The 27,175-nt window shown below is 30.0% G+C and overlaps 2 protein-coding genes across 2 annotated transcripts; one reads left to right on the top strand and one right to left on the bottom strand.

Annotated features, from left to right (window-relative positions):
* Positions 1-12,901: 12,901 nt before the first annotated feature.
* Positions 12,902-14,161, top strand: TRIADDRAFT_57363 (uncharacterized protein; the record flags this gene model as incomplete). Its single annotated transcript, XM_002113648.1, has 2 exons — positions 12,902-13,953; positions 14,107-14,161. The coding sequence occupies 2 exons, from the start codon at positions 12,902-12,904 to the stop codon at positions 14,159-14,161; spliced, it is 1,107 nt and encodes a 368-aa protein (XP_002113684.1).
* A 6,016-nt stretch (positions 14,162-20,177) lies between these two features.
* TRIADDRAFT_57362 (uncharacterized protein) lies at positions 20,178-26,748 on the bottom strand (the record flags this gene model as incomplete). The annotated part of the gene is made up of 20 exons (XM_002113289.1): positions 20,178-20,300; positions 20,596-20,709; positions 20,868-20,909; positions 21,103-21,229; positions 21,322-21,419; positions 21,526-21,592; positions 21,687-21,753; positions 21,951-22,104; positions 22,701-22,803; positions 22,921-23,024; positions 23,127-23,238; positions 23,370-23,422; positions 23,574-23,706; positions 23,939-23,981; positions 24,128-24,226; positions 24,798-24,903; positions 25,059-25,127; positions 25,248-25,415; positions 25,658-25,686; positions 26,508-26,748. 20 exons carry the CDS (start codon positions 26,746-26,748, stop codon positions 20,178-20,180), a joined length of 2,052 nt encoding a protein of 683 aa, XP_002113325.1.
* Between the last annotated feature and the right edge of the window lie 427 nt (positions 26,749-27,175).

Genomic DNA, 27,175 nt, shown 5'->3' with positions numbered 1-27,175 from the left:
CAAAGCATAAAACTTTTATCATAGCACACAATTAGATTGAAAATACGCGTATAATTTTACCTATTGAAAATCCACCATCACCTCTAGCCATTGCAGAGTAATTTCTACAATATTATTTACTTCCTATCAGGTATGATTTGTTTTGACACACATCATACTTTCGTCTTTTAAGGTCACTGCTTCTATAGCATGGCTTTACAAATAGCTTTGCAATAAGTTAGCACAATTTACATTCTATAAGTCGAACCTTAAACCACGTATCAGAGTCGAATATGTGTGCTATCTAGAATAAGTTTTCCTTTACTTGCGGACAACACAAAGACTTAGGTGACTCGTGGTTTACATTAAACGCTAATTTTAAGAACTTTCTTTATTGTATGATATACCGCGTTTGTACTTATATTCTTTTCTACTATTTATTTCTAGTATCTTATAAATTGTATCCGTAACCTTCGAATAAAATCAGATAGCACATTTACTTTTAATCATCTAATTAAAGGTAGAAGTTATGTACAGATACATTATAGATGACCATTGACTAATACAAGATATTCTGATTAAAATATGTATTCACATGATTCTATGCAATCTGCTGTAATATAGTTACAACTAAAATGGTTTGAACTGCGATCAGTATAATTTCACCTATCACGTATGATTGTTGACCTTAATTCTACTGTCTGATAATAGATACAATAAGTCAAGGTAATTTGATCTTCAACGTATCTAAATTTGAAGTTATCCAATAAAGGTTAAGTTGTTAAAATTATCTTAGCGTAGAGTTCACTAATCTATTCTCAGCAGTAAATTAATATTGTAATAAAAGCCAAAGTCAATCTTATTTTATTGCTTGATTCTGTTTATTAAGGTGTTACAAAACAGCTTTGCAACAAGATAACGTAATGCACGATCAATCAGTCGATTCCCGGAACCACGTATCAGTGAACAGTATCTACTCTTTTAGAAACACTTTTCCTATACTAGTAGACTACAAAATGACTTGGACGCCTCCTATCTTACGTTAAACATTAATCATAGGAACTAACTTTATTATACGATTTATCGCATTTATATACTCTTTTACAATAGCAAAGACGTCCTAGTTAGTAATACTAATGTTGAAACCTGATAATAAATCAAAAGCTAATTTTATCTGCTACTTCCTAATGAAGATAACAGTATTTACGAACATAGACATCGAATGACTAATACAAAATTGTCAGATTACAATATGTCCTTGTAATGTAACTTAGTATTGTGATTGTAGACTGTTAGCCATGTTTAGTATAATGTACGGCAGCGTAACTTCTATATTTATCCTAAGAGATATTTGGTAGCCATAACTATAGACTGTAGTGGTATAAATTCTATGCTAGAGTATAGATGACTATATACAGTAAGGTGTTAAGTTACTAATAAGGTTATAGGTAAAAATAGAACTGTAAATCATTTTTTTAGGATAAGGTTAATTCATTGTAATGTACTTTGGCTGGTGTGAATAATGTCTACGTAAATACTGTAGTCGTATCCATATCGGATTAATGACGGTCCGAAGTAGAATAGTGTTACTAAGAATAATTTTACTATGTGTAAAATAAGGTAAAAGGTTGCCATGCGGATTGTAGCTGCGAATGCTACGAAAAGTATAAAAGCATGCAACTTTAGATTATTCAGTTAGTAGTAGTATTCGGCTAGAGTAGAGCTGTGTGTAGTTAATCTCTGTATAAGATTCAATAAAGCCCTTATTTTTCTAAAATTTGGAATTTCGTGATCGGTATATATCACAGTCCTATCACGGAACATTTCTACGATAATCTATAATCTATCATAAGTAAATTACAAACATAGTGATTTGAATTGTAAGAAGATTATTCTCGATCACCTAATTAAACTACTAATTTCAGTAGGCTGTATAGTATATATCACCATAAAAGCTAGTGCTATATTTAAATATCACATATCTAAATTAGAAACTCTTCCTATAACAGTAAATCAATAAAATTATTCTAACATAGATGTTTCTACTGTAATCTCGATATTACAGTGTATCACATTGCAATAAAAGGCAATAGTGGTATAAAGCCGATCGACTATAATACTTACTCGATGCTCTTGCAAAATTTTGGTTATTTTTTAATTACAGATATCTTAAAATACATCCATAGAAAATGGAAAATATGCTGGCTTACGGAATCAACGTAGCTATCCCTATAGAAATTCTTTCTCCGTAATCGTAGTGGAGATATAAGGATAACTCGATAGAAGTTGATCATTACCAAATATAACGTTTTATTAAACAATAATTTATAGAGGTAGTACATTCATAGTTTAAAGAAAGGAAACCTATATTTCGTAATTAAAGTAAAAGTAACTTTAATTCTTTGATTTTATTCATAGCCGGTGTTAGTGGAAATAGCATGTTTTTATGAATTGAGATAGATCTTAATAATAATATTCAATAAAGAAAAATACATTAGCACTTTTAACATGTTTGTTTTTGTCAATGAATAGCATTTACTCTCTTACAATTCATTGTAGCGATGCTATTTAAACTTACCGAATACATTATTTATGTACTGTACCTATTGCTTAATTATCGAGCTCCTGAAACGATATAAAAGTAACTATAGCCGCACTGCGGCTGTAGTTGAGAGATATTATGATCAAAGCGAAATCTATATGACGATTGTTAGTAATATATTATTCGGTAAAATTATGATTTAGATATTTTGTGATAATTCATAAAGGGTGCTGGTATTCTCCTCCAATGCTCAACGAAGGACGGTATACATGCTGGCTGAAGTGTGTTCACAATGGAGGAAACACTGGTATTATTACTAATCCAATTTTTTCAGAACTATGCTTACTCGGTCATAATCGCTATTATGAGCCTATTAGTCATATATCTTTACAGAGATCATATTGATGAATACGGGCTTGCTATAAATAAACATTATAACTCTTCCTGGAGTATGAGTGGATACAACTAAGACTACTGAATAGCCCTCACCTTATAGGACCTATATAAAGTAAGTACAGAAATAGCAGCTATACAATAACTGGAAATTTGAACTACATCAGAAAACAAGCTACTGATAATATAATAGGATATTAGAAAGACAACGAAACAAAGGATAAATCTAAATAAAGAGCATGACCGTAAATACACAGAATGAAAGTATCGCATAAAGTATATCTGCGCTTTTACTATTGCACAGTGACGAATTTTATAGGAATTCAAGGCCTGATTTCAGTGAGTCAAAATTAATCTTTGTGCTGCTATTCATTTTGAGATATCCAGATCTAGCCATTCTATGACAGTAATAGCATAACAATTATGATAAATTAAATTCTTATAATGATTAATACACCGCTGTAATATTTACATATTAACGTCTAATATTAAACTATATCTCATTACATGTTTGCGATTTTAAATATAAATAAGTTTGGCATATATACGAGTATCGTTGAGTATAACTACAAGGTAGCATTACATTCAAATTTTAGATGTTTCTTTTCATCTTTGTAATGTATTATTAATTAGAGTTTCTATTTTTTAGTGCGATGAAAGCTTGCTAACAAGTACGGTATAGTGCTAAATTGAATTCATATTATATATTATTTGAATGAAATGGTAAAGCGATACTTTGAATTGGTTTTGTCAATTATATAATGAGGCATTTCTTATATAAAGCAGAAATGCTGATTAAAGTATAGAAATAACAGTGGTTTGAAATATAAATTTACCTTTAAGTGTAGCAATATCGCTATGCTAATTAATAGGAAATAAGGTCAGGTTAGATGTTTCTTCTAGATGGTAATTAATTATAATATTCTTCATGAAATTGCTATTGATGTAACTATTTCACGGGATTATCGTCAATTTTTCGTGATAAGACTTTTATAAAGATTGAATTTGGCGTTGATCATAGTAAATAACGATAGGAATGCTTGGTAGTGCGTTAAATAACAGTATATGACACCTAATAATTTACAATTGTTTGTTCTATTCATTCCGCATGATAACGATCACATATTGATCAAAAATTATATTTTTACAAATTAAACAAAGTTAAAACGAAGACGACGTTTCATTTATTGCAATAGGTATTACAATGATAGATCTTTACTACAGCGATATCGAAAATTCACGCTAATTGATTTTTATATGATACTGATTTTGAGATAAGATAAAGCACTCTTTATGATTAATTATGCAACTGGTAACATTATCTTGATGCATAATTGCGAATATATTCTAAATAGATTTGTAGAGGTTACTTACAATCTGGAAAATGTCAAACATCGATTTCATTATAACAAAGCAAGAAAGAAAAGTGCGCTGTTATGAATCTATTTGCAATGCAAAAATAAATCATTTTTATCGAAACTGTTTAAAAAAACTTGAAGCAAATAAATATACAGTATTATTAGCTAAACTCTTACTTGAATTATGTTAGCCTTAGATGAAGATATTAATGGAGAGATTATCTTTTTTAATACGACAAGATATCATTAAAATTGATACTCCCCAATCATAATTATTACGTTATTCATATAGTTTAGTTTACTTTGTGACCAGAATCCTAATTATGTCAGTTAATGTAGCTTTAATTGCGTAAATGATATGGTTAATGAAAATAATCCATTTTTTGGCAGCTGTTTCGTGTGCTTTTGATTGATGTGATTTTAAATTAATAACACTTTCAATGACTGCATAATAAAAAGTATTAATATGAAATAACATTTAATCAGCGCCCACATGCTGATATAATGAACTGAAAAAATATCGTACAATAAATCCATGAATTGTATCATCAAATAGCAGTAAAGAAAATTAACAACTAAAACTACTATCCTTGAAATTTCGTAGACCAGCTTATGAATGATATTTAAAATTTTTTAAATTTTATCTAAAATAAAGTCGCAGACTTATTTATAGAATATTTTATCCTTGCAAAATGTGCTAAATCGGTGGAATTAATAAAAATTATTTATTAGTGCCATAGAATCAGGGGTGTTACCATATGAACCTTCCTTTATCAGAAGAAAGGACAAAAAGTCAACAAGAAAGAGTAATTGCGTCCCTAATAAGTATAAATTATTTTTATAAAGATATGATTAGTGTATACTGCCTTTGTGTTAGAATCGATAATAGCAATAGATAAAGATTTAAAATATATTCTTCCATTATAATTACTGAATGAAAATCAATTGAATACGATGAGTAGAAATTAATACAAAATGAGAATGGCTTTCGATTTCATATTATCATTTTAGTACGAGCTATGCACCATCGGAATAGCGAAAATAGTACACGTTAAATACCTATACGCATGATAGAGTCAAGATGTCGATTCAGATCAAGACTGTTTCAGGCTCGTACGTACAATAGTAATCAAAACATGTCAGCATGCCTAAATAAGAGGTAAAATGTAAGACAATCTCTTCTTTTTGAGGCAATGAGCAAACTTAGCGGTATTCTAACTAATTAAGTTGGCCGCTCTATATCTAAAAGTGTAAATAGTAAACAATAGTAAGTGATCAACAGCAGTATTTCTTAGCTGACCAGAATTGGGCCAAATCATAAATACTTAATTTCACTACTTTTTTATTATGCAAAGAGCCGACTTACATACTACTGGTATTCCATAGGAATACGAATAATTATATCTCGTAAAGTGGGAAACACCTAATATTTAGACAATATTTCTATTTAATACTCTCAACAGTATTTGATCATATCTTTCAATAATATACAATTTCAAGAAAAAATACTTAAAGAGCAAAAAGAAAAGAAAAGTAGTGTTATTCTCATTTTTTAGGAATTTTTGTAAGGAAGTGGCCCAACTATTCTCAACTGAATAGATGATCTTATAAATAGAAAGTGGAAATTAATGTAAAAGCAGAATCTGAACCTTTATCATTTCTACTATAAGCTTTATTCCTCCTCCACCTTCTCTTTCCAAATCTTTCACTGTTAATGATAAATTCTCATAGCTCTCTGTAATTGCTATTATCTTTACTATCGTATCGTATTATTCTTTATAAAAATTGCAATTAAAAAACGCAATGAACTTTGTTTTGATATCCATTTTTTTATTCTTGAATTTTATCCTATCTACATGCCAACGGCTATAGATTAACTAAGTATATATTTATATAAAATCTAGTAGACAATAGCTGAATAGATGAAATGATTTAGGCAATAACAAAATGACCACGTTAATAAGAAATGAAATGAAAAGGTAAAAACAAAAAAGTCGGCAAAGCTATTGAAATTACATTGTAGCTAATTCATATAATTACTACACCGCACTTAGATTTACGTATCATTATCATCATACAAGTAACAACTGATATTGGATGAGAAAACTTTTGATCGTATTACGATGTATGAATTTCACCTAATCGTTAATAAAAATTGATACGAAAAATTGCTTTCGAAGTCTTATAATATGAACTTAATCTTGACCACTATGATAGTCTTTCTACTTGTTCCACTATTTTGGTAATTTGAATTCTTCCACCACCGGGAGTGCTACCCTATTGGAATTATTAAAATAAACTGAATGAAAACGGTTCTTATTGAAGTTACATACATCTCTTCTATATTTAGCCGAAGGTAAGAAACTAAATCTTAAAAACTTGATTTAATAAAATGACGATACCGAAGTTAGATATTTGATTACTCTGATATAGTTACAAGTTTAACAATGAGCTTTCGTTTATATTTATAAGCACTTTATCCATACATAAATTTTGATATTTTTTACTAAACTATATATTTGAAGATTAAGAATCTTTGCAAATAGTAATGAGGTATTCACATTCAAACTAACACGAATCAAGGAATAGCAACTAATATTTTGTTATTAGAGTGATAAATCGTTGTTGAAATAGCGTATATTATTGAAGTGATTATCTTACATTGCCGTACGCTGATATTGTTATAGAAAGAGATTATTAACCGGAACACTAGGTATGTAAATTTGGTACCTAACTGAACATTAAAAAAGAGATACAGACCAATCATGCGAACTCTAAATTTTGTAGAATTATCTCTTTCTGAGCAGACAGAATCAAATTCATTCATGGTATATGCTAGTAGTTTGGGCGAATTCATAAGTTAATTGAACCAGAGGATTATCTTAGCCTCTTCACTGAATATTTCTAGATATTTTTTATCTTTTACAATGGTTATATCCACATAAATCTACTAAATGTTTCTATAAAAGAAAATCGTAATTACTCATATGGACAGTATGCGAAAGATTTATGAAGAAAAATAAAAGTTGAACACCGTAATCTGGTAACTGGAGTTGAATATTTATGACAAAATCAAGTTAATTTTATAATTTACTTTGGCCAGCTATTCTTTGAGTACGGGTTTTGGTTAAAATTAATAAATTCTAATTTTTTGTAAAATGGAATAGAAGGTTTAATATTAAATTTTCACGATCTATTTAAAATGATGACATTGAATACCGATTTCGATAGAATATGAAATCACATTATGAATTTTGACTCTAGATAATTTAATAGAATTAAATTCTGATTCATCATCTGTATTTTAGGATCATATCAATCCAAACAATAATGCTATAGGTGGTGTTAATCCTGATTTCCCTACTGATTAACCATACTTTTAAGCATTCGTACAGTTAAATTACGTCACCTAAATTGTAGAAATGGTATCGGATAGTATAGCAACTACACAATTTTGATACTTAAAAGATTCAAATATAAAATAATTTTTAATTTGATGTTTATAAATGTATGAACTACTCATCTATCGTAATACATTTATATCTGTTTCCGCACTGGCATATGTGAATAATATTCTAAACTATACGACTTCGGTCAAAAGTTAGTTCTACTAACTTATAGCCAATATTGGCGTATACTCAACTTCATTATTCAAGATAATTTAAATGCGTTTGCGGGATCTTAGTGGTTGTAGTTGTACGCGTATAGCTATGATGACACAGTAAATTAGTATATAATAACTTTCGCCAGTCAAATACAATATAAAAATCTTTGCAAAGATAGCACAATCGTCCTTATAACAGTTAACCGCGAGAAAATAAAGCGTGGAAACATTGTAAATTCAGTCTTGAAATGAGCATTTTTGGTAGTTATTATTTGTGATAATTGCCATGTAAAGGTTAAAATGATAAAATTTTACTGCTAACTCGACTAAACTCCAGAAAGAATAAAAAAATATTAGTTCGTATTAACGTCGATTTCATTACAGATAGGAAGTAGTATATTTCTCTTTCAATTTCTACTGCCAAATACTATTATAAATAATTCATGAATAGAATTCAGCATTTTTATCTATCTATTTGTATTCTTAATACGAATTCTGTGTACCAATGTTAAGTTGCACGAGTAAAATATCTCTGTTGAAGTGAAATCACTTGTGACGGTGTTATACACTGTATTAGAGTAGAAATATCTATGTTAGGATAATTCTGTTAGCCTATCCTTATTTAGTTAACTTCTAATTTGGATATACTGTGTTTTAATATAGCACTGACTTTTTATGACAGTGACACCTATACACATACTGAAATTAATAGTTATAATAGGGAATACAAATCATCTACTTACAGTTCGAATTATTGTGATTGTAACTTACTTATGATAGATTGTAAATTATTGTAGAAATGTTCCATGATAGGACATATCGTAATCTGACTATTCTGTATTAGTAATCAGATGTCGTAATTACTGTTGTCTACATTAAGAGAGCAGTAGCTAAAATTAATATCTAATTCAGTGAACGATTCCAAAGTTAATCGTACTAACTATGACTCATGAACTATTGAGGAAGAGTATATAAATGCAGTATATCGTGTATTAAAGTGGATTCTTAAACTGAGTGTTTAATGTAAAATACGAGGCGTCTAAGTCTTAGTGTAGTCTGCTAGTAGAGCAAAAGTGTTTCTGATAGTGCAGATATCGTTCCTTGATACGTGGTTCAAGGAACTGACTTATTGATCGTGCATTACGTTATCTTGTTGCAAAGCTGTTTTGTGACATCACTTTATTTAAATCTTTTCCTTATGATAATGTTATAGATTCAAAGAATAATGACTTAAACGCGTCATCATTTTCAATCATTTATTGCCGTAATTAGATTCAATTTATGGGATCAAATCTTAACGGCGGGTAATATTCTAATTTTACCAAAGATTAATTCCTTTATGGGAATAATTCGAGTTTTGCTTTTAGCACAAATTGTCCCACCAATGGTTACTCCGAATAGAGAAATCTTGCTGTAGCCTAATTTCTAGATATCATTTATTTTAATCCGATCTACTTACAGATACACGAAGTATGTGCAATTTTTCGTTGTAGAATTTAATAAATTTAAGTTGTATTTTTATGCAGTGATAGTATGAGAGAATTTTAATTGTATTCATATAGCCTAATAATTTTAGAAAACTGTCCGTCTAAAATGTAACCTAGTGCAGGTAGGTCCAAAATACATGTAATTTTGACTATAGAATTGATCAAATTAAATTTTATCTATATGAAAAAGTGTCAAAAGAGACTTTTAATTACATGGTCTAAAAATTTTTAAAGTTTTTCATTTTCAATCTGATCTAAAATAAAAAGTAAATTATTCATGGATTCAATTACAGAAATTGATCAAATTATGCTACACGAATGCGAAGAAATGATAGTCATGTTTCATACAGTTTCTAACTGTTAGTATTTGGGGGATTCTGGTACTAATATTTTAATTTTCAATGCTATTGTATTAAACTTTCCTATATTTACTACTAATGGATTTCTTCGAAAAAGGGTCGTCACAGCTTTTTGAGGTCAAAAATTAACAAAAACAAAGAAAGATAATCTATTTTATTACCGGTATTAATTGTTAAAATTTATTATTTAAAACCTAACTTCCAATCGCTTGGATTATATTTTTACCGTGAAGACTACAGAAATAAATTGACTTTAAGTCGATACTAAACTTAGTCTATTGCCTCAAGATCTAATTTTGCTTTAATAGAAAAGAATTTCATGATTTGCTGGTACGTAATATTGCTATTAGATCGAATGCAAATTGTGGTAAATCTAATTGATAGACAGTTGCGGATTCTTTTGATAAAATATAAACTGTTAACACTTTTCTACTGTTATTCTACTATTTACAACTCGCTTTCTATGACATCCAGACGTTTTTTTATCATTGAATTATTTATTTCAATGATGTTGACTATTTAGATTGTTATTCTCAACAGCTGTAACGAAAATTATTATGGTGATTGTAGACTTTTAGCTGTGTTTAGTAAGATGTACGGGAGCGTAACTTTCTATATTTATCTTAAGACGTACTTGAAAGCTCGCTACTGTCGACTGTAATGCTAGATTCTATGCTATAGTACAGATGACTATATATATAGTAAGATGTCCAGTTACTATTAAGGCTAGAGGTAAAAACAGATCTGTAAATCATATATTAAGATATACTTAGTTTACCGTACTTTGACTGCTAAGAATAATATCTACGGAAATACTACGGTTGTTTCCATATCGGATGAATGATGGTCCGCTGTAAAATGTTGCTACTAATAATAATTTGAATAAGTGTAAATTAAGGTAGAATGTTGCTATACTGATTGTGGCTATGACTGCTACGAAATATATATAAGTTGGCAACTTTAGATTGTTCAGTCAGTTCTTTCTACAAGTCTTTCGGTAGTTGTATTCGGCTAGAGTAGAGCTGTGCGTAGCTAGTCTTTATATCAGATCTGATCAAGTTCTAATTTTCCACAACTTGGAATATTCGTGATCGAATTTTATCTCAACAGCCGATCTGGTCTAAATTTGATAATCATCAAGCATTTTATTTGACATTATAATTGAATAATCTATCTGTCCATACCACATTTCCTGCATTGATTGATCGATTACTGATTAGCCCGTAGATTCTTGGCAGTTTGTAACAAACGTAAGGTTTAATTGGTATACAATTTTTTCGTGGGTTTGTCCTTTCGAAAGAGTTAGACTCTATATGAATATTACTCTCCTTTATTAAAGACATGACACTTGATCAGTACCTTTCAATGATCGCTTATGGATTTATAAACTACTTTAGTTACCGTAAGTCACACCATTGCATCAGAAAAATTGGGGGATCCACTTTTGACAAGTGCTTCATACAATCCTATTGTTGATTCCGTACGTTCTGCGTACGGTATGAATTTAATCATCGATGTTAACGTAACTTTTGAAAACCTCCGCTATTTGCTTACAGAGAGCGATAATTGCGAATAGAAAACTTCAATCCTTCTTTATATAGTAATAGCAAACAATGTTATCGATACGGTATGTTGTATAGCAGATCTCCTAAATTTCTGTTGTGATTATCCAAGATTTTTGTATTGATTGAATGATAGGTTCGATACTGATACGATCAAAAATTCATGGAAGCAGTCGCATATTCGGCTTAATTAGGCCCTGAATTATCTTTCGTAAAAATAAAGCATGAAGATTAATGGCCTACCTAATTTAGAAAGTTTAAGATAGTTGAAAGAATTACTAAATAATAAAACCACCTTTAACTATACTTGTGATCCCTGTTTGGTATAATTTTATTTAGTATACTAACAGCTCAAAACTCAATCCTATCCGCTATTTGGGATTTCATTAGCAGATTATTATGACTAGAAATTATCCATGCTGTTGGCTTTGATGATACAGTACATTGTTACAACGACAAATTGCCTATCAATCTGATAAATTGTAATTGATAGCTGGCTTTTTAACTATACTAAATCCAACTTCAAATATGAAAGACTTAATAGATAGGGTTTAATATGGATATGATCAAAAATTCATAAAAGTGGCCATATAAATCGGCTTAATTAGGCATTGAACTATCTTTCGTAAAAATATGAAGATTAACGGCCTATCTAATTTAGAAAGAAGTTTTAGACAGTTGAGAATAACTAAATAGTAGGGGCTTTTTTTTAACTATATTTGTGATCCCTGTTTGAAATAATGTTATCTAGCATACTGACAGCTAATGAACCGTTGCTTATTCACTATTTTAAATTTTATTAGCGGAATTATTGATAAGAGATTATCCAAGTGTAATCTGACGACTTTAATGACATATTATTTACACTATAAGTTGCTTATCAATCCGATATACTGTAATTGATAACTGGATTTTTGACGATACTAAATCCAGCTTCCTAATGGGAACTTTATTACCTTTCTAAACTTGAAAGACTTTGAATATCTTGGCCAAAGAATAAAAACAATAATTGTAATTAAGTGAAACTATAAGAGAAGTACATTTTTTAATTTTAAAGAAATGAATAGTTAACAGATCAATCCGTCGATTTTTTTGTCAACAAAGTTGTTTACTGTAAAACGCTTGATTCAAGTCTATAGGAAGTTTAAAGAATGAAATTGACTTATTCATCTGCCAAAATGAGCTTTCTATTCTTTATTCATTCAAACTAAATATAACCTATTACTCAACATATCTTCAGGTCAATTTAGGATAAAGGGGTAATTACTCATGCTCATTATTTGAAACTCTTGTATCTTAAATTGCTCAACCTTACTCGATTATCCTTCATTGATAAATTTATGTTACTGTGGGATGTGAATTAATGCTTCAATTTTTTGGATATTTCTTAATTTCCATGTTTCTTGTGATTCCTGTTATCATCCTTTTTAATTTTTTTAAACTAAGTTTATGCGTAAAACTTCGAGTTAAAATCATATCAATATTAATAACGCTATTATCATATTATTTACTGTACTTTTTCCTAGCTCTTTATTGAATTTTACTGAACTTGCTATTAATACACTTTTAATTCACAAATTATTAATATTACTTATTGAATTAATTTTTAAAATAGCCATGGAAGGTTCTATTAAAAATTATACAACATCATGGCCATCTATGAACGCAACGGCTGAGACGGTCATTGATAACAAGCCTAATGTGTTTATTATGGTTCTAAGTGCTTTGTATGGAGCTGTTTGCTTACTTTCCCTTATTGGCAATAGTATCATATGTGCTGTAATCATTAATAGAGGAGTTCAAAAATCTAACATATATAAATTGTTACTCAATCTATCCTTGGCTGATTTACTGATAACTGTTACTATGCCATTTTATGTGGCCTCCACATTAATGGGCCATTTCATCTTTGGAATGCTGATGTGCAAACTTACTTTTGGCTTGAGCCATTTAGGGTTACGTGTATCTATGCTAATATTAGCATTAATTAGTTATGATCGTTATCGAGCTCTTGTTGGTAAACGTTGGCAAGGTATGTCATCATTTACTATTAATTTGTTAATCCTACTGATTTGGTTAATCAGCATTGGCGTTGTTATACCTCAGTGGATGCATTTAACAGTCAATAAGTTTGATGGCTTGGATTACTGCCAAGAAGACTGGCCTATAGACACCTATCGTACTACTTATATCATCTGTTTATTCGTTATTTTATCCGTTATCCCTTTAATATTTATAGTCGTTTGCCATGCCAAAATTGCCACTCATTTTAACAAGCTAATAGAAGATCAGACATTACAGGCTGCTGCTACACATCGGCAACGAGTCATTAAAATGCTTGCTTTAGTGGCTGTATTCTTTATTCTTTGCTACTTCCCCTATCAAATATTTTATGTCATCGTTTTATTCCCCAATATCGGTATTGATTATCGAAGTGCAGTTTTTGTAGCTGCTATATTACGTTTTATAATCAACATGCATTCTTGTGTTAATCCTATTATTTATGGATTATTTAGTACAAAGATGCGTGATGATATCAAAAGATTAACTATTAAATCAGCAAGATCATCAACACAGTTGTCTCTATCCAAAGCTAGTTTTGATAGTCGCTTTTCAAAATCTTCATCAACATGTCCATTAGGCAAAAAAAAGCCTATTCTAACTGATCTGTAAGGTTTTGTCGTGGTGGTAGTTTTAAATTGTGCATCACATATGTCGTTATTAAATACTATATCTATCGATATAGAACATTTTATGCATAGAGAACTTTATTAGACCTTTTTAATTCGAATTCATTAATCTTAATCTTATATAATCTGCAGGCTTAATGTAATACGAGTATATAACTCCGTTATGAGATTAAAGGAGAAGAAATAACTGGGCTAAATACATCGATAAATTTTGCCTGTTTAAAGATCTTAACAATGGATAATAAATATCACTTCCATCGTTTAGGTATAAATAGACAACATTGCCTCAGGCAATATCCAGTGGAAAGTATTCGAGTTAAAGTAATTTGTAACAAATATCAAGAATCTAGAAATGAAAGAAATACACACGGATTGGACGATTTTTCTAACCTGCAGGGAAACATATAAATGTTAGCAACGCCTTAGCAAAATGTCTGTTATAGGTTTCGTGTAGGCAAAGTAAAATTTGCTGGTTCAATCACATTCTTTAAACTTCTACTTGTTACTATGAGATTTCGACTATACATATTTATCGTATGTAAACTGATCATTTCCTCGGCCAAATTGGACAAATTTGTATCGGCTGATGCCGTAGGCAGGAAGTTTAAATGGCTAGACAGGCAAAATTAAAATTATCCAATTCAATATTCTATTCGATTCTCCTCTCGTCGACATAGTTGAACAAGGTCTAAATCTTAGATCATGGATAATAAACTATTCAAATCCACTGAATTCTAGAACTAACAACGTTTCAAGATAATCAGTTAGTATAAAAGTTATATGGAAGAATTCTAGGATCGTTTAATGAAGCAAACGATACTCTGATACTAGGAGATGGATCAACCGTGAGCTTTTAAAGTAATAGGAAGGAATTTATTTCTAGCCTTAACAAACTTGTGGGGATTTCCAATTTCCATTACTAATTTAAATATTACTACGGTGATGTTAATAATATTAGATCCAACCAGCTGTTAATACCGTAAAACTGAGGCTGTCATATTCACTTGCGTTTATTCAAATCCTGTCGACTTATTAATCCAATAAGTTTTAAATGTGATCTATGAGAAGTTGCCGTGCCCAAAGGAAACGTTTAGAACACTACTGATTTCATAATACAATTTCTAAGCTTGATTAAAAAGATTATAATTAAGCAACCACCAAAGTTAATATTACAAAGAATCTCTAAATATTATATTTATAAATAAATGATGCATTATATGGCAATCAAATTTTGACGATTACTTATATAGATATAATATTAATATTTACCTCTTGATAGTACTTCCATCAAACTACTTAAAGCCGATATTGAAATGTTTAATTGTTGAATTATTTGTATGCTATTCCTTTAGTTAAATAATCATGATATGTTTTGTTTCTAACTCTCTTCACTTATTAATGTCTAGGAACCAACATTAAGTAGCAAATTAGTTACTTCTAAATGCAAAATGACTAGCATATGACAGTATTAAAACAAAATATTATATATGCCAGTCTTTCTGTTTATAGATTGACGATTATGTCTTTTCATCTATACCAAGATTAGTTCAAGATTATTTGGTTAAAGTGATCTAAGTTAAGATAATGCGAATGCTATATATACGTGATATGCTAATAACTAGAAAAATTTTGCGTCCATCATATCAATATCCATATAGCTAATCTATGACAACCGATATAGTTCTGAGGCATTACACTATTAGACATACTACCTTATAGATTGTTGAATTATTTGTGGAATTATTAATAAAGTTTAAAATTTGAACTTGCAATAACTATGTTCCTCCTATTAGGTTGAAAGAAAATTAACTTACCTGCTTCATAACATGATTGCAATATCAAACAACTGCAGGAGACTTGCAATTACTATATTCCTTTTATTATATTAAGGGGAAATTAATTTACCTACTTTACAGCATGATTATAATAACAAAACGATTACAGCATTTGCAACAAAATAGAAACATAAAGCACATCAACTATACTTTACGTTATTTATATCGGAATATCATTACAAGATAGGCTTCTTTATCTATTGTAACCCGATTACCTGGTTAACAGAACTGAAATTCCATTTATGAATGATCAGTTAGTTACGGTACAATATGTGAAAAGATTACTGTATACGGCTGTGATATATACCAATCACGAAATTCCAAATTTTAGAAAAACTAATACAAACTCCCGTCGCTTTGCTGACGGTTTACGATAATGTGCTCATTTAACAGATAGTATTACCATTTGATAGACCTAGCGAACTAACAGAATAATCTAAAGTTGTATGCTTTTAGACTTTTCGTAGCATTCGCAGCTACAATCCGCATGGCAACCTTTTACCTTATTTTACACATAGTAAAATTACTCTTAGTAACACTATTCCACTGCGGACCATCATTAATCCGATATGGATGCGACTACAGTATTTACGTAGACATTATTCATACCAGCCAAAGTATAATGAATTAACCATATCCTAATATATGATTTACAGTTCTATTTTTACCTATGACCTTATTAGTAACGCAACACCTTATTGTACAGTATATAGTCATCTGTACTCTAGCATAGAGTCTATACCACTACAGTCCATATTTATGGCTACCAAACGTCTCCTAGGATAAATATCTACCGTACATTATACTAAACATGGCTAACAGTCTACAATCACAATACTAAGTTACATTACAACGGCAAAGCTCTATTTTGATTATCTATCGTGCTGATGCATTATTAAGCCTGATTGAATGAAATCAGTACGGCAATTCTCCGTATAATATTCTCTGCAACAGATGGAAAGTAGACAAACATAAAAGTCAATTTTAAAAATCCATCAATATCTATCGCTTTGCTAGTAAACCGGCAATTCTAATTACTAAGTTACATTACAACGGCAAAGCTCTATTTTGATTATCTATCGTGTTGATACATTATTAAGCCTGATTGAATGAAATCAGTACGGTAATTCTCCGTATAACATTCTCCGCAACAGATGGAAAGTAGACAAACATAAAAGTCAATTCTAAAAATCCATCAATATCTATCGCTTTGCTAGTAAACTGGCAATTCTAATTAGAACATTCGTGATCGGATTTTATCACAAGTCACTAAACAGCGATAAATTACTTAAGAATTTCACTATTGAAAGACATTGTTACTATGAAGTAAAAAATTCATAAGTTAAAGTACTGATGTCACTATATGGTATTAAATTGTTTGAGAATTTAATAGAATGAGAAAATGCTCAGTTTAGATGTTTTGAGATGTCCATAAAATTAGAATGAGATTAGTGATAAAGTTCCTAAATTACAGAATTAAAGCATGTTGCAAGTATTGCACCCTTCACTGCTGCTTATTGTTTCCATTTATCGAACTTTAAGGGAAATTATAGATATAGGCAAAGTTTATTTATTTCTAACTTTTGCCAATTGTAACGGATACGCCGAATTCAAGTCGCTTGTAAATAGAAAATATCAAAATAATTATCGAATAACAAGAAAATACGGATTGATAACTATGCTAGAAGTTTATATTCTAGCAGTAGCCAAAGACTTGTAAAAATTGATATTCGAGCTTCAGAAAGAAATGGCTGAAGCCTTGCCGATTGATTAAAATAGATTTCGAAAATAGGATATGATGAGAAATGTTATTGAAAGGAAGTCATTAGTCGGCTTTTCATTCAAGACGCTTCTTAACTTGCCGCCAATCGGTATCTTTTATATTATGCCTACGCTATTCAGATAAAATAATAATAACGTACTCAACTAGTCAAAGTAAGACAATTATATTATTTCACCGAATGTTCGCAGGAAGATTAGGCACTGTAATTTTAACTAGTAAACAATTTAAACTGCTAGGTGCTGGCGTATCCTTTTCGCACTATTAAAAATATCTGTTACTCTTCATGAAACCAAATACTGACGTTAAGTAAGCTGCTGATGGATGGCATGCCATTTTACCAACTACTTTATCCAAATATCAATGGATTATCAAATTCTTAGGCCTAGGAAAACTTTATACAGTAATTATAATCAATATCAGATTAGCTAAAAACAAAATAATTTCTAGATATTGTTTAGATGCTACATGTACAATCTACATGCGTACATACTAGTGAAATAGAGCTTACCATGACCATGAGATTGCTATTTCGTTACAACTACCATCTGTTATTGAAAGAATTTGGGAACTGTTATGGTCATAACTCCGATGGACCTTGAAGCTACAATTCTATCTAAAATCGCCTTGATTAAAACAGTAAAGAAATTCAAGAATAGTAAGTGATACGTTATCCCTATGTTAGCTAAGTTAGTTTACCAAAATGACTCATTCTTCCAAGATTATCTTTCGATAAGACTAATGAAAGATTTTCGTTACATGTCTAGGATGAGCAAATCGATCGCCTGAATATAACTTGGCACATTGCGTATCCGGTACGTGTTTGGGTAAGTTGAAATTTATTTAGTCAATAACTAGAATAATAGTTTCATGCTTGATTACACTTGATTAATGATTTCTGCTTGATTTTTTCTACGTGTACATTCTGCATCGATTATATCAACAAGAACTAGATAAAGAATCCACGAATCATTAATTGAACTGGAATTTTTTAAAGGCAAAGACAGAAATTAGAGAACGTTCAGTGCATAGCTTTAGGTCGGTAATGAAATACTGGTATATATCGCGGTTAATTAATCCTATGACAATCATAAATTTTGCAATATAATAGTTAGATTAACAAAGCCTTAAAAATCCAGCATTATAAACAAAAAATTAGTCGTGAATAGGTTGTTTAAATACATTCAATAAGCTAACTTAGAAGGCAAAAGAAATCGAATTACATTATTTTAACACTATTTATATAGATATAATTTTCATTACAATACAGCAGCGATGTTTTATATGCTTGCACCCTATATCTTTGCTTATATATGCTCGCAAATTATCTAAATTCCAATTTACTAAATTTCATAAAGGCTCGCTATTTAGTAAAGACATCTATCATTCACCTTATTAAAATGCCACTAACCTGACTATGTAGAAATTATGGGTAGCGTTCTTTACTATAAATTTATGGTTATAAGAACGACTAAAAATTATATGTTAATTCGCAATCCATAACAAATGAAAATTTTAATTAATTATTAGACGGACTTTATCGAAGCGCTTAAAGACCATAAATCAAAGCTTTTATCTCCCACATTTAATTCACACTTTTGATGCCTATCCTTAAATATATAGGATAGTGTTTATTCGAAAATCGCTTTTAATTTCGCTCAAAGGTTTAATAAATTTCTAGATATGAATGAGCGTAATCATTCTGGTGGAACAGAGTATCATATAATCAATACCCACGTACAGTACTTTAATTTACTAGTATTTTTATCTTATCTTCTTTATTCATCATTTAATATTTAATTAATATCAAAATTAAAGTTATAATACATCATAGGCAAAAATTTCTCGCGTAATTTTATCTGTAAGCTATTTCTAAAGTAATACCTTCGTGGTGTTACGTATAGGCAATGTTTGCGTTTATTATTAGTAGTATATTAATTTTATCTTTATGAACAAGTGATTGTCTTAAGATTGTTCACAAATATTAAAGTTTACTATCATGGTACGGTAATTTAATGAAATTAATTAAGGCAGAAGGAATGAATCACTGTAGTTACAATAACAATTGTAGTAATCACTTACGATACAAAATCTCACGATTTTAGTAAATTGATAATAGTGAAAAAGTTCACGATAGGGGTGAGGGTGGCAATAATGTTTGTGCACGAAACCGAATTCATAACCATGAAAAAAGGTTATTCGATTACTTACTGATGGAAAAAATGTTATCAATAATTACAGCATTTATTAATCTAATGGAAAAATTAATTCGAATCTGATAACGCTTCATTTCAGTTTGTGAACCTATTTTATCAGTACAACAGTTATTTTTGCGAACTTGTTTGTTGATACTCTCAAAGCCTTATTCAGCTTAACAGAATACCTTGTATAGCCTCAGGGTCTATTCACCTTTAATATCCACAAGCTATTTCAGAATATGCTAGTAGAAGCTTAGATTTTTAGAAGTAATTCTTCATCTTCAAACGCTGTTGCCATACCTTTTATTAATCGATAGGCTAACTATACTCAAAATATGGCTATTACAGCCCATTTACGGTGCCTAAAGCAGTTACTTTTAATGAACCGATCTAAGATTTACTTTCAAATGATTTTCTTACGACTACTAAGTCATCATGATTACCGGTATTATTTTGATAAAATTCTGATTTAAATTTATTGAGTGTACTCGAATGATGTCCATTCCATGATTCCTAAATTCATTAAAATACCAAAATCTTTATTTTTTAATCAATGATAGACGAAAGGTAAAATGCTACCCAATGACTAGCATATGTACTAAGAACTAAAATTAATTTCTGAATTAGTAATTAATAAATATCTTAAACTGTGCTAATTTTTAGTATAATTACAAATAATGAATTGAATTTAACTGTATTAATTACGAAGAAGCACTCGAGAGTATACATAAATGAAATACTTTTACTTTTATCATTCCTTAGCTCTAAAACATTTAACATGTACTAGTGCTAAGTACGACTTAATTACCACGTTATTGCCGGTATTTTTCCCTTGCTTGCCGTTTGAATTATTTTGAGGGCTATTATTTAACTGCTTGACAGCATCATATTGTCCAATTCTGTTTTTTAATGCATTTTGAACCTGAAATTTATAGAATGTAAGACGTTTATTTGCCCTTTTTACGGATATGCAACAGTATTCAATGTAATAATCAAAAGACGATCTAATATAAGAAGAATCTGCGTAAAAAAGATAAACTGAAATTAAACGACGCCATAAAAGCAATATAATAAGATAACCTCGCTGTTTAAGGCGCAATGAAACAGAAAGATGAAGAAGCCCTGAAAGATGCAAGTTATATAGATTACTGATTACATCAGTTCTATTAGAAATTAACATAATGATAGTTCATAAATAAAGAAGTTACAAGATATCAAACTATAGGGAGGGAGGAGCTATTATGAACAATAGAGCACCGTCTACAGATTTAGCCTTATTTATATAGATTTGATTTGATAAAAGTGCTGTGATTACCTGAAGTGAGTTAGTTATTACGAAGATATAATCAAAGAATAGCGTCTGCTCATTAATGGTAAGTACACCGAAAATCCACGTTAATCCAAGGATTGGAACCAGTATGACGGCACCTCGCAAAGTTGACCTATATATCGATAATATGGTATCATTTTCTTTATAAAAGGAATTGTATTCTTCCAAATAATTATTCTATGTGAAATTGACTTGAAAAACTACTTTATAGTCGCAAAATCGGCTGTTTTCTGCTCAATTGCAACGGGAGATGAAGACCGACATATTATTCTGGCAACTAGGATAAATATCACAAAATTGATCTGCAGAAAAGTTAAATATAGATAAAAAAATTTGCGTTCAATGGTGCCTCATTTACGATGTAAACAAAAATAAATGACTCAAGAAGTTGTCATTCGATTTAATTACCGTTATGATAGCAATTACAGGCCCAACAAAAGCCCATATCAATCCATTTTTTATCGATAACCAGCAGCTAAATCAACAGATCATGAAGCGTAGAGGTAGTTTGAGCGTATACTATATTTAATCCCTATCTTTGATTGAGAATACATATTGATTTATCTTACATTCGATTGGAGCCATAATCATTAAAGCGAATGGCTATAGATGTTGCGACTATAATTACTGGAATGCCTGAAATTAGTTTTAAATGATTAAAATGAAATTTTCTGTTAAGAAAACATCGAAATGAAAAATATCAGCTGATCGAATCCATTGCAAAACTACTTTAGTAATTTATCATAGAGCTCTTAGTGAGTAAACTTAAGTTTAAATAAGCTAGCTAGGTCGACATTTATATGTAGATAGATCATATAGTACTTATAACATACCCCAACCGACGAACACGTATAGGAACGTTTTACTGCGTCCCGAAGTAAAAACTTTGACCATTAATAAGTAAAGGTGGAGACCTTCTACCAGCATCCATGTAAAGGCAGCGGTAAATAGGAAATGTTGAATAATAGCACTTACTTTGCATGCAGTCTATCGAAACGTTAACCTTAAAATTAGTTATAATTCATACAGTTGATACTTGGTAATATACTAGTATTTTTAAATATTCCGTTTTAATTCAACAAAATCTGTTATACCGCCTATGAAAATAAAATTTAAACTATCTATTCAAAATCGAATATGACGTATCATAATGTGAAAGCAACATATATAAGAAAATTTTAATTTATATTACACCATAATAAACAACAAAAAATTTGATTTACAACAATTTTAGACAGTATGCGAAGTAGAACGACGATTGTTTTGACCTTAAGGAACAAGAATTATTAATAGTATCAGATCAAAAGGAAGTAATTTTTTGATGACAAATTTAGTGAAGAAACTCATATAGTTCAACAAAATCTTTAGTACGGGGTTTTTAATTTTATCGCATCGAAATATCAAAATTTTGAGAAAAATTCACAGCCCAAGACGAATTTATAAGTGCGTAATCTAGCTAGATTGCGGTAATAATCTAAAAAACGGCTTTATGAGGTCGCCATAAATATCATCAATGTTTCAATCTCAAGTCTCAATAATTCGATTAAGCAATCGTCATTTACCATAAAAATGTTAATACTTACATGATGAAGATAAGCTTGCGATGTAATGACAGCGCTAACGTTGGCTAGTAGTAATGCTAAACACAGATTTTTGTGTATAAAAAAACGATCTGATCGTAGATTCCTAGCAAATCAATTACAATAAATAATTCTAAAGGATTGATTTTCACTTCGAAAAACTGAAATTGCTACACATAATGCAAAGTGTCATAATATAATGGAATTAATGGTAGAATTTTACCTTAATGACACCAAGATAATCAGAGTGAAGAGTAAAAAAACGGCTGATGTTACTACACCCGCAATCCCAATAGTTCCCAAAATTTTCGAGTGATACTGGTTAACCTACCGTTGGTTGTAGAAAGTCATATAAACAATTAAATCAGAGATGATAACGCTGTGTTTGTATAACTTGAACATATTCTTTACGCTAAGATTAACCCGTACCGTTGTGTTGGTTACGATCATTAACGCAGCAAAATGGGTTAAATGGTTACATCTACAATGGGTTCTTCCGTAGTATTGGCGAACAAAGTTGCAACCAGATGTTGACCAATTACTGAAATTAAAGTATTGGATTAAGTGAAAAAAAGAACGGCTACTGTAATTAATCTCCATATTATAATATTACAAGTGGGTTAACAGAGCAGAATATTACGGATAAGAGTTTCTTCCAGTTATAAGACTTACCTTTGATTAAAATTCCAATATGAACACTGAATGTCGCTCAAAGCTACTCGTTCCTATTTTTATTAACATGAAATTAAACAGCACTTACTGGATGATACAATACTTTCATATTATTATATCCATACAGCTTTGATACTGTATAAGAGTATTCACCAATATATATTTTATGGCTTTTTGATATTTTAAGAAGAGGAAACTACTTACTTTGTAATTACTAAGCAGATATTGAAATTCAGTAGGCTGAATCTTCGAAGAATTAATCGTTGAAACTAAAGAGCACGAAACGATATTGGTATTGACGTCTAAGCTAGATTCCGAAGGTAACTCTGAGAACAATCTGTAATTTTCATTGCAAAAAGTAAACATAATTATTAATTTTCCAAAATAGCGTTTAGAAAATAATAAAGTAGGAATTCTAAATTACGTATTATATTAATATTCGTGGCACTGATCCGAATATAATCAAATTTTCATTGCAACAGATCAAGTAATGCAAATTACACGCTTATAGTAGCCACTTATCCAGAACACTATGAAATAACAAATTATATGAGTACATTCGATTTTACCTGTAGTTCTTGTAAATAATTACAACGACATTGGACTTATTAACTAGAAAGATCAGTATAATATAGGAATAGGTTAAATTATTATCTTGTACTTGTATTTAATATTAGGTTTTAAATATCATTATAAAGAAATTATAATAATTTCATGTACGGCAATGTAATTTATGAAGTTAATGATTCTATATTTACCTAAATTCGTATCATAATGTAATTGAAGCCAGTTATTTGTAGTGGTTTGAAGGCCGATGTAGGTAGAATATGGCGTGTCTATTTTTTCCATTCTTAATTCTAAATTTTATAAGAAAATAAAGATAAAAAATTTAAGACTTTAATGCCAAGAATAAGAAGATTATAAAATCTCGATAATTTCGACTTAATTGCTTGATTTAAATTTAGTAACAAGTAGATTGCAGAGCCTACTTCAGTTGTTGGTAGCTGACACTTTCTATGTGCCTTTGAAAGCATTTAATAAAAATTATAAGTACAGCTATACATAAATTACTTATTAATTAATTACTCAGAAATTGTAGAAGCAGAGATTACTGCTTCTGCTCTGCATTTTGAATATAATCTAATAAAGGATCGTACTAGGATATACTGTAAAACTACAACTTTAACATCCTATAAACGCAAAAAAATATTATCATCTTTGCTTACGATCATTTTAATAACCGTTAAAATCAGCTATTCTCTCATGATTTGACATATGCACACTCTTGTAAGAGTGCAAAGTACTGCATTAATGTACTTAAATCTTTTTCTCGAAAAAAATACTAGACAATTCACTTCAATTATTGTAACGCAATAACAACAGATTTCCTATACTGGCTATATTAACTTTTATTTGAATTTTCCTCACCCATTCGAGTTGTTTGGATTACAATCGGATTCCTTAATGGAGTACCAGCAACCCGAACTGTTAACTTTTCTAGATTCTTCATGGTAGCCAGGATAGGATCTAACGCCTAATTAAATAAAATTAATGGGTGAGAGCTTATTCTGATCTAATATCCTTTATAGATATAGGTACAGTTGGAATTTTATTAAAGATTCTAATGGCTTTTAGAAAAAAAAGGAAACAATAATTGCAGAAAAATCGATTTAAAATCAATATAATTACATTCTTCCATCCAGCCCTTATTAAAGTTTCAGCTTTATTAAACAGAACTTGAGTTATTTCAATAGATTCCTAAAAGCATGAGATTTATAAAATTTGGTTAATATTAACAGTTATCAGTATAATGATAAAGTTGAGGATGCCTTTAATTTGTTCATTTAACATATTATAAAGAAATCTTTAATAAATTACATTTAATACAATGAATTTAAGAGTATCATTTTTGCGACTGATGGCAATATTTTCCCATGTTCTACTCAAAAGCTGACTAGCAGCCTCCAGCTGGCCAATACTTTTATCACTGGTCTCATTGGCATAGATTTGATTTCTAATGGTATTAGATACATATTGCAGATGTTTCTAAATTGAATTTAAATTAAAGATTAGGAAGATATTCTTAGAGCAGTATCAACTATAGTCTATCGTTGTATATTTGGCAAGCATCAAAGTTATACATGATGTATTTCAATTTATCATACATGATCATAAGGGACAGAATAGTTTAAAGATGGATCTGGTAAGATATTATACACTGTATATGATGGAAGAGGTTGTACGTGTAAGTAGTACTGCTTTGCCGTATGGAAATATATTTATAATACCTCAGGCGAAATCTTCACGGGTATCGCGACTAAAATAATAAATAAAATAGAATATCAGTACGAACGCAAATTCTATATAATATTGTGTGTTCATAGCACTTTCAACTATCTTAAATATATAACAGCTTTTAGGTAAATGATCCATATAAACATTTTTGTTACTTTCAGAGTTACTTCAGTTTATGACGGAAATAAATTTAAAATTCTAATCTCCTAATTAAGTATAGGTTCCATACGTATGAATCGTAAGGCATGATGCAAATTGCTATTGTGGAGAACTACTTTCTGTATTCAATTTTAGCAAAAGTGAACAGGAGTTCCTATCAGAACTTTAAAAATTTGTGCTTATATAATAGTGACAACCAAATCTATTTAGAAAAAAATTTTCTAAAGGTCAACTTGGAAAGTAGTGATACCGTATTTTCAGCCTCAATTCGATATAGAATTTGCAGCTAACTTTAATAAATAAAACGAAATCCAGTAAGTAATTGCTTGATCATAGCAGGATAGTATACTCGCTTATTGCAAATGTAGTAAATGCAGTAGCTGAATCCATATATCCAATTGTAACATGATATAATTTATATTGATACCTTTGTATTAAGACTACGAGTACATCTAGAAGCAAGTTTTATTTACAGAAAGAATATTTTCCAATTCTGCTTACGTTCGAAATAAATATATATTAAATGCACTATTACATTGGCAATTCTGAAGTAATTAAATTTATGCAAAGTAGTCTAATATTTAAAATGATCTATAAAATCTATTTATTTGTATGTTGGAATTAGATCCTTTAAATTAACAGGAGTCTTAAATCCTGCTGTCAATAATTCTACATGCAACTCACATTTTTCACATATAAATCCATCAAGAAAGGTTGTATTACAATTATACTGAAACCATTTCCATCCTAAAGGTCTAAGTGTTGCAACACACAACTCTGTTGAAATTGAGCCCACTAAAGGGGTAGTTAGCCAGTTATGGAATAAACTGGTATTCGAGCCATCAATCCATTTGTAAGCATAATTACTTATGTTATTGAATGAGTGTTGCGACCTTAAACCAATCCATAAACCGTGATATTGCATCGTTGGTAAGGATAGTAACCATGAGGTTTCATTCCATACGCTTGCATTTTTTACTACTAGAAGGCTCGCATTATGTGAACTACATATATCGAGCGATTCATAATAATTATAGCGGAATACATTATTAGGAGCAAAGAATATTTGTATACATTTGGTGCCATTTTGGATGGTAGTCCAATTTGATGGGCACGCTGAAAATATTCCGTAAGTTCACAATAATAAGAGAAGCAATTTTTTAAAGGAAACAAATAAATCAATTTAATATTTAATACAGAAAATCAGTAAATCACTATCATAAATTTTGATTTTTCCTTATGAGTGAAATAAACACTTCATTAAGGAACATTAACTCACGTAAATACGATGAGGCATAGGTCTTAAGAATCAAAGTAGACAGCTAATGAATTAAATAGTTGATGAATAAACA

This window comes from Trichoplax adhaerens, genomic scaffold, assembly GCF_000150275.1.
Source record: "Trichoplax adhaerens TRIADscaffold_6 genomic scaffold, whole genome shotgun sequence".
In the NCBI taxonomy this organism is placed as follows: domain Eukaryota; kingdom Metazoa; phylum Placozoa; class Uniplacotomia; order Trichoplacea; family Trichoplacidae; genus Trichoplax; species Trichoplax adhaerens.
Note: the sequence above shows the minus strand (reverse complement) of the source record. Positions and strands in the feature narration are given on the sequence as shown.